The sequence below is a fragment of the Cibotium barometz genome, chromosome 50, assembly GCF_041138505.1.
Source record: "Cibotium barometz isolate CiBa-2024 chromosome 50, ASM4113850v1, whole genome shotgun sequence".
In the NCBI taxonomy this organism is placed as follows: domain Eukaryota; kingdom Viridiplantae; phylum Streptophyta; class Polypodiopsida; order Cyatheales; family Cibotiaceae; genus Cibotium; species Cibotium barometz.
The window spans coordinates 23,252,632-23,262,084 of NC_141095.1; the positions used below are offsets into that span (position 1 = coordinate 23,252,632).

Genomic DNA, 9,453 nt, shown 5'->3' on the forward strand with positions numbered 1-9,453 from the left:
TCGTGGTCGGGGATCTTTAGACACAATCAATGTGGGTTTCTTTTTTTGAGCACCAAGATGATTAAATAAGTCAAAGGTACTCTTTAACGTGTTTACTAATATGGCATGCATGTGAATGGGTGTTTCCCCTTTACATGATGATAGAATTGTCATCGTTTACATTACATGAAAAAAATTCACATGATTCTCCTATCCTTATATGGTAGGGGTTAAGGTAGGGGAATGAAACAAAAGTGCTCACTTTTTCCTACATGACATAAGGGATGAGGATTATAACAAGGTAGGTGTTACTACATGACTAAGCATGCTGTCATTTAGATTTAATTGGAACTTCCTTACGATTTTTTAGACATTTTGGAATTGTTTGAAAGTAAACGCTTTAACTTTACATGTGATGTGTGTGGTTGTATTTGAGGGGGTAGACATGCAAAGAAAAGTTTATTGTAGCTTGGAAGATGCAAAGAAGAATGTATTTTATAAGGGGACCTTCGAAAAATTTCAACTTTCTCTTTTCATGAAATAAAAGCTTGAATTTCTTTTTTCCCCCTAGGTTTGCTATTTCTTTTTATAACAAAGAAGGAAGATTTTGTTGTGTTTTGACAATCTTGCACGTTAATTTTTTATTATTCAATGTTTAATTTGATTTGTAAGAGATTTTTTGAATTTGAAAATTCTATGGATGATGGGTGAGATTAAAAAATAATGCTATACTAGTGGATTAAATGCACGATACAAGCAGTTATTAATTACCACTACTCCATTTTTGCACAAAATGGACTAAATTAGTGGGGGTACATGCATGATTTATGGTCAATAAAAAGTGCTTGAAATAAATCTTTTCACACTAACACACATAACATAATCTCATAGCACTAACATTACAATATCACCATTGTTAGTGAAATTGCAAATTTCATCCACGTGTAGAATGCACGGACCCAAAATAATGTTAAGATAGAAATCAAATCCATACTATGAGATGATGGTGAAGTTGCTAACCATGTGCGCACACACTTGTGGGCATGCATGTGCACACACACATACGTGTGTCCATGCCTGCGCACACACACACACACACATGCGTGTGTGCCCATCCATGCACGCACACACACACACACAAACTCGCTATCGATACTTTTAGACTATTGGACTCATGGCACAACTCATGGAAACATCATAACTCCTCTCCTTGGAGAAGTCAAGCTTATTGTTTAGGCGAAGGGTTTGAAAGTTGAGAGGGAGGACGGATGAGAGTAACCGTGAAGGTTTGAAAGTTGAAGTCAAAAACGGTGGGGGGGGGTGCGTTTGTGTAGGGGGGAAGGCAACGTTAGGTGAAAAAATCTTCAAACGCGAGTTTGAAAATGAAGGTTAATTTATTTATGGGTTTTAAAAAAGTAGAATTTTGGCCGTACTTAAACAAATTGCTTTTTTAAGTCGTCCGAAGGACTTGCTCAGCCGCCAGCAAGGATCTTGACCCAGACGCCGGCGTCGGCAACCCCAGGCGGAACGGAACGACTGACCGCCGGCGCCGATAACGGCGGGGAGAGTCGGTGGTATTATTTACGGAGTCTAATTAGCTCTTATCATTAATTAATTAACCATGCCGACACCGCTAAGCCACGGATAATAATTTATGTTTTGAACTGCAGAACTGCAGTAATAGTTGTAACTTGTGCTGCGGCAGCGCCTCGCCAGTCGTAACAGCTAACAAGCTACAAAAGTGGTAAAAACAAAAAGCATAATAATAATCGAATTGGGGATTTAGATACATTAAATAATCAGCAAAGATAAATCACTATTTACTATTCACGCGCCTGGTCGCTCCTGCTAGTCACGTGAATTTTGCGGAGTAAATGATTTTTGGAATTTGGAAAACTAATACACGGTAATATTAATTGGCAGAGGGCGTCGGCCGCTGTTTTTTTTTTGGGTGCGCCTTTACACGTGCGGTGTGGTCGGTCGGACGAAACACTGTACACTAGGTGTGCCGGACGGCCTTGGCGGGCGGCCTTTATGGACGTACAGGCAATTTAATAATTTGTTTTCTCAAAAAGGGTCGAAACAGATAATAAGTATTAATAACTACTTCACCGGCGTCGGCACAAACAAAAACAACGGCGAACCAGTAAAAAGGGTCGATGAAAATCTTTTAAAGTATTTTTCTATGGGAAAAGAAAACAATCTGGTTGGTAGGTCGTTGAAGGGCTTTGTTTAACCACATGTATGGGTAGTGTTTGAATTCCCGACAGGTGGCGAGGATCGTGAGGCGAGGCGAAAGAGGCGCTAACGGGGCAAAATTTTGCAAGCGCGGCCGTTGACTGGGAAAATTAGATCCCGTCCGCGGTTTGAAGCAGAGCCTTGCTATATAAAGGAGGGGTGGGGGTGATTTCTCCAGCACCACGAAAAAACCTTAGACACACAAAGCATATAATTATTTAGGCTATCTAAAACCTTAGCCTAAGACATATATATATATATATATTATTTTTCTGTGCAGCACTAGCAAAAAAGAAAATTTGGAGGAGGAGAGGGCTTCTCTCTCTGTGTGTGCCGCCTGCTCACTCTTTAGTGAGCGTCTGCTGTGCTTGATTAAAGTAGAATTGCCTTGCAATACCTGTTCACTTTCCTATCTCTTCGAATCAAGTGCTTCTGCAGAACTATTCCTGTTGCGCTCTCTCTCTCTCTCTCTCACACACACGCACACACAGATATCTGCAACAGACCTAACAGCAGCAAAGAAGCGTAGGTTGGGCTGTCTGCCTCTTCAGTACCAAGGCTCTCCCTCTCTCTCTCTCTCTCTCTCTCGCTCTCATCTCTCCCCCACCACCTGCAGCACACGCTCGCAGCAGAGCTGTTCATTAATATACCCAGGTCCCATACCTTAAAAGAAGAAGAAAAATCCGCGTTCGCCCTTGCCGCTGCAAGTCTCATCAACAAATAGAAACAAAAGAGCCCCTGTGCGTTGGAAGTCACATCCTGCAGTGACAGCAGCTCTTGCCAGCAAGATTCTGGTCTCTGGATCCTTCACGCAGAACTCACGAAAAATTATAAAGTAAGTCTCTCAATCTCAGCTATTGCATTGCATAGCCCTATTATACCAATCCCCCAGGCGCACTCAGTCACATCTCTTTCTCTCTCTCTCTCTCTCTCTCTCTCTCTCTCTCACACACACACACACACACACACACACTTAAGTGCTCTATGATCCAACCTCTCTTTTGAGACCGGCAAACTTGCTTGTTTTTTGGCCACCTCCATAGAGTACTTTTCATCTACTTTCAATCTCATGTTTTTGCCTTCATAAATCCATAATCACACATATATTTGCCTTCATATGCAGTTTCATAAACCCATAATTACCACACATTTATCTGCCTTCATACAGTTTCATAAATCCATAACCGCAGATATATTAGCCTTCGTAGATCGCGGCTATCATTAATTACATGCAATTGCATATCATTACCCTTAACTAAAGCTACTAATCAACGGCTTCTCCATGATCCTTGCTCGTAAGATTCTGAGCAGTTACACTAAGATTAATCGTTTAATCACGTTTCAGGAAAGGATTCCTTGGGCCATGTTGCAGTCTGCACACAGCTCTACCACAGTCGGATTGCAATCCTCGAGTTTGTTCAATGGCACTCTAAATGGTGGAGCCGTCCGATCAAACCAGATTGCTTTCAAAAGCACCCAGAAAAGCATCATATCAACCGCTCAGGTACTCAGAGCACCCAGCTACACAGCAAACCCAGCTACTGCTGCTAGACCAGCTTCAAAACCAACACCAGTCCTAACTAGCCCACCAACGCCACCTCAGCCCACCCCTTTTGACGGGTCCAACGCCACCCTTGCCGCCATCGTTACCATCAAGCGCAAGCGTAACGCCAGCCCCAACGAAAAACTTGTTGATCAGATTGACTCCATTTCAGACTTGGCCGGACAAAAAGTCGTCCTTCAACTCGTCAGTGTCCAGGTCGACCAACGTAAGTGCATTGTCCCATGAGTGCCATCGATCCATCACTGCAACATTGCATTCAGTAGTCGTTGATGATTGCCATCATTATACCACCTCAGCAATCCTACAATGCATTCATTATCATTACTGTATAACATTTGCTTGATGATTATCATTATAATTAGCCCATATTAGCCTCCAACCACTGCCCACTAATCAGAACATTAGGATGAGATTAACCAGCCCACAATTGCCCACTAATAAGGATGAGATTTTAATTAGCCTACTCTAGCCTCCAACCATTGCTCACTAATCAAGGCATTATGATAAGATTAATAGCTAAAATCATTTTGATTATGTTGCAGAAACCGGAGTTGGGAAAAGGAGCAGCAAAGCTGTGCTGAAGGATTGGTCCGAGAAGGCAAGCATTGTCGCTGACAAGGTCCAATACAGTGCAGAGTTCAGAATTAACAAAGGTTTTGGGGTCCCAGGGGCAATCACAATAGTAAACAATCATCAGAGTGAGTTCTTTGTGGAGACAATTGCTCTAACTGGGCTGCCCACAGGCACAGTGTACTTCTCATGCTACTCTTGGGTGCAACCAAGGCTGAAAGACCCTCAAGAGAGGATTTTCTTCAGTAATCAGGTTTATTTGCCTTCACAAACTCCTGCTGGCTTAAAGGATTTGAGAGAGCAGGACAAGGCTTCTTTCAGAGGCAATAGCAAAGGCACTAGAAAAGCTTGGGATAGAGTCTATGACTATGCTGTCTACAATGATATTGGCAACCCAGATAAGAACAAAGACTTCTCCAGACCCACTCTGGGCGGCAATCCCAAGCATCCGTACCCACGGCGTTGCCGCACCGGCAGATTGCCCTCTAAAGCAGGTTGGCCTTCACTCTTAAGCTCTCAAATTTGCTGATGAACTTCACTGACTTTCCACATTAGCAATGGCTAATCATCTCAATCTCAATTATATATCTTAATTATGCCATATTAGCCACATTATAAATCCCTTATTTGGAATGGTTAATCATTTTATTAGACATTTTAATTAGCAATGTCTCCATCTGAATGCTTCTTGCCTGCATTGTGAATTATTTAGAAGTCAAAATTCTCGCAACAGTAGAATATTAGCAATAGCTAATCACCTTAATACATCCCACATTGCATAATTCGTGCTCTTAATTAACTGACATCACTTGATTTTTGTGGCAATTTTGCAGATGCCAATGCTGAGAGTACCTTAGAAATGGGCACAAATTACTATGTTCCTAGAGATGAAGCTTTTGAGCAAGTCAAGCAAGAGACCTTCATTGGCAACTCTCTGAAGGGTGTTATACACCAGCTGGTGCCCTCTTTGAGCAACAGCTTGAAGGAAGGCCATGATGAGTTCCAAAGTTTTCACGACATTGATGAACTATACCAAGAAGGCATCAGATTGAGAAATTTTGAGCTTGATCATGAGTTTTTCAAAAGCTTGCCCGTAGCTCAGATGACTAAGAAAGTGCAAGACTCTGCTAATCAAGTCTCTAATCTCGTCCAGTATGCCCAACCAGACATCCTCTCAAGTAAGTTAATGATGGTCTCTTTGCTTATTGACTTCAAGATTAAATGTGGTTCTGGTTCCATTTCTTAATTGAATGTTATGTTGTGATTGACCTTGTTTGCTTCAATTCTTGCAGGAGATAGATTTGCATGGCTGCGAGACGAGGAATTCGGCCGTCAAATGCTCGCTGGGGCAAATCCAGTGCACATCCAAAGACTACAGGTTAGCACTTATTACTGGTGTTTTCATTGTTTTGCAAAATGTATTGAAGCATGCCAAAATGCAATAAAAAATGCATTGATTTTTGCTACATTATCAAAGTTAGCATTGCTTTTTGTTAAGCAAAATTTTCCTTTAATGCAGGAGTTTCCTCCTAAGAGTGCTTTGGATCCTGAGGTGTATGGCTCTCCCATTTCTGCAATCAAACCCGAGCATCTGGCTGGGCGCTTGGAAGGCCTGAGTGTGGAAGAGGTAATAATTAAAGCTAATTCTTTCAAATTTAGGTGCAAAATTCAAATATTCAAAATATGGACGTTAGGTTTAATTTCATATTTGTCTCTTATTTCAGGCCATGAAAGAAGGGAAGCTTTTCATGCTTGATTACCACGATGCCTACATGCCTTTTGTCAGCAAAGTGAACGCAATAGAGGGCCGCAAAATGTACGCTTCGAGGACAATCCTCTTTCACACTGGGGCGGGCACCCTCCTGCCCTTGGCCATCGAGCTCAGCCTGCCGCCGCCTTCAGAAGGTGGGTTGGGCAGCCGACGCGTTTTCACACCTGGTCAAGACGCGTCCAGCTACTGGAAGTGGCAGCTGGCGAAGGCCCATGTGAGCTCCAACGATGCGGGCTTCCACCAGCTGGTCAATCACTGGTGAGCTAATCCAAATGCTTAATTTGGCATTGATACGAGAAGGAGGATTAAATTAGCGCTAATGCATTGGATTGAGCTAATCAAATGATTGATTATGGGGCAGGTTAAGGAGCCATGCAGCAGTAGAGCCTTACGTGATAGCCAGCCACAGGCAGCTGAGCAGCATGCATCCCGTGTTCAGACTGCTGCAGCCCCATTTCCGATACACATTGGAAATCAACGCGTCCGCCCGCCAGCTGCTCATCAACGCGGACGGGGTCATCGAGAACTGTTTCACACCAGGCCCGTTCTCCTTGGAAATCAGCTCCGCCGCCTACTCCTCTATGTGGAGATTCGACCAAGAAAGCTTGCCAGCGGACCTCATCAAAAGGTTAGGAATAATTTTCTTGCCACCCCATTTTTTTTTAAATGAATCAATTGAACCTCTAAATTTAGAATTCCCCATCTGTATTACTAAAAATTCATTAAATAAATAAAATCTCTTACAATTAGCAGCAAATTCAATGAATCCATCAATACACTAATGAATTAATGAATTTCCTTCTCTTTATACTAATTGTGATCTATATGTCATCTCTGCTACGAATTTTTGCATGACTTTTTCTGAAGCACTGAATTTTTTTTTCTAGTCAAAAGATGTGTGTCAAAACGTACGTGTGAAGAAATCATAGTGTGCCAATTTTTTCCCAAAGATGTGTGTGTCAAACGTGTGAAGAAATCATAGCGTGCCAATTTTTTCCCAGACATAGGATGTCTTGAACTTGACCGAATTTCTAACAGGTCCAAGGTCAAAGGTCAAGGGAAAAACAAAATTTAATTTTTTGAAAATTAATATGCCAAAGGTCCCAAGGTCTAAGGTCTAAGGTCTAAAGTGTGAGGAAGGTCTATAATTTTTTGAAAACTAAACGTAAGGTGTGAGGAAGGATAATTTTTTGAAAACTAAACATAAGGTGTGAGGAAGGATAACTTTTTGAAAACTAAACATAAGGTGTGAGGCTTGCATTTTCTTGTCTTTACGCCTTAATTTTTTTGTCCTAAAGTGTCTGTGTGGAATGTGGTGTGAACAGGGGGATGGCAGTTGAAGATGCAAGCCAGCGCAATGGTTTGAAGCTGGTGATCCAGGACTACCCCTATGCAGCTGATGGCATGCTGATGTGGAATGCCATCAAGGCATGGGTGGATGAGTACGTGGCACTGTACTACAAGGATGCCAAGTCAATTGAGGATGACGTGGAGGTTCAAGCATGGTGGGAAGAGATCAAAAACAAGGGTCATCAAGACAAGAAAGATGAGCCATGGTGGCCTCACCTGCACACACCAGAGGATCTCAAAGGCATACTCACCACCATGATTTGGATAGTATCAGGTTTCCATGCAGCTGTTAACTTTGGCCAATATGCCTATGCTGGCTATGTCCCCAACAGACCTTGCATGACCAGAAGACTCATCCCTGAAGAGGGTACCCCCGCCCACCTCGAATTCGCGCAAAACCCAGAGAAGTTCTTCTTGTCCACCCTCCCCAACCAGCTCCAAGCCACCACCACCATGGCTGTTGTGGACTCCCTCAGTTCACACTCGCCCGACGAAGAGTACCTCGGCGAGCGCGCCCACACCAACTGGACCAATGACCGCCCCGCCATCAATGCTTTCAAGAGATTCTCTGCCAGCATGGATGGAATCGAGAAGATGATTGGCCGGAGGAATCGGGACCCTTCGCTGAAGAACAGAAATGGGGCTGGGGTCCTGCCCTACGAGCTGCTGGTGCCTACCTCAGGACCTGGTAGAACTGGGCGGGGTGTCCCAAACAGTGTTTCCATATAGGGAGGTACGACTTGGGTCCAAATTCCATACGATTTCACACTTTGGGCAGCCTCTATGAGGTGAATTAAGGCCCTTACACACTTGTACAGTGGGATACCCAAGTTCACCCGCGCAATCTTGCCCGCCCACCGCGTCTCTAAAGACTCTTATGGTTCCACACTTGGCCACCCAACATCAAATAGATTTCGGCCGTCCCGTCACATCCAAGGGTGTAAAGACACTTACAAATTTCATACATTGAGGAGGAAAGAGGGAGAGAAGAGGTCACAGGGGGTACAGGATATACATTCTCAACTACCCAGTTTGCTTTCACATTTGGCTTCTACAGGGATCAAAGAGATGAGGCAAGACTGGACCAAATTTTTAAAGCCAGGCCAAGTTGTTCTTCAACTTGATGAGACCAAGCAAACACACAAAACATGCCTTTTCAAACATAGAGGTGCAACCAATCTGAAAATGACACCTATACATCGACTGTCCATTGACATCTTTGGATAGACTACCAGGTGGTTGTTATATAATCCCACCCCCCATCATTAGTTTTTGGCCCTTGTGTCAAATAAATAGTGGATAGAAGCTGCACAGTCTCGGCGCAGCAGATCCAGAAGAGAGAAATTATTCATTATTCATTCTTGTCATAATGTTTAAAAAAACATTTCTCAAAAACATTACCCTTTAAATATACCCATTTAACAATAAAACGAAAACCATTCTTTTCATATATATGTATGTGGCATCTGTTCCTACTACAAATGCTCAACTTTAGCACTACTACGCTTGGATTACTTGTCCCAAAAAAAAACCAACATTTTACCCCATTACAACTAATCTAATATAAACTAGTGTTGTGGTGTGATATAAAAAAATCTTTTTTAAAAAGGGGCAATGGTATTAGGACATATGGCCTAGAATACTTGTTTGCTACACTTTCCCTTGAATGGTTTTTCTTGAAGATTTTATTACATGCACAATGTATGAGGTAGAGTACCTTTTTCAAAAGCTTTACATGATTTAAAACCTTTAAAGGTTTTTCACAGGACATGCACAAAGTATAAGCTATAGAGTACATGTTTGCTATCCCTTTTTTTTTAGTTTCACATGTTTTGAATGTTTTTTTGTTGAAGGCTCTATATGCTTCATTTGGACGAATGTCACTTTTAGAAAATCTACATTTTTTTAAATAATAGTCTTACCTAACTTCTTTCGAGTCAAATTCCATGTATTATGCAACATGGTACATAAAGTAAGGTCA

At 42.3% G+C, this 9,453-nt stretch overlaps 1 protein-coding gene across 1 annotated transcript; it reads left to right on the forward strand.

The window, feature by feature from the left end:
- The first annotated feature begins 2,395 nt into the window (after positions 1-2,395).
- Positions 2,396-8,867, forward strand: LOC147609954 (linoleate 13S-lipoxygenase 3-1, chloroplastic-like). Its single transcript, XM_086787110.1, has 9 exons — positions 2,396-3,052; positions 3,563-3,986; positions 4,324-4,845; positions 5,185-5,529; positions 5,644-5,729; positions 5,871-5,978; positions 6,076-6,380; positions 6,484-6,750; positions 7,448-8,867. The coding sequence occupies exons 2-9, from the start codon at positions 3,581-3,583 to the stop codon at positions 8,199-8,201; spliced, it is 2,793 nt and encodes a 930-aa protein (XP_086643236.1). The 5' UTR covers positions 2,396-3,052; positions 3,563-3,580; the 3' UTR covers positions 8,202-8,867.
- Positions 8,868-9,453: the final 586 nt, after the last annotated feature.

Excerpts from the sequence above, each read along its gene's own strand:
- LOC147609954 (XM_086787110.1), top strand. The coding sequence starts at position 3,581 with ATGTTGCAGTCTGCACACAGCTCTACCACAGTCGGATTGCAATCCTCG. Across the intron at positions 4,846-5,184 it reads CAGATTGCCCTCTAAAGCAG|ATGCCAATGCTGAGAGTACC; the intron begins GTTGGCCTTCAC and ends GCAATTTTGCAG. Across the intron at positions 5,979-6,075 it reads AAGGCCTGAGTGTGGAAGAG|GCCATGAAAGAAGGGAAGCT; the intron begins GTAATAATTAAA and ends CTCTTATTTCAG.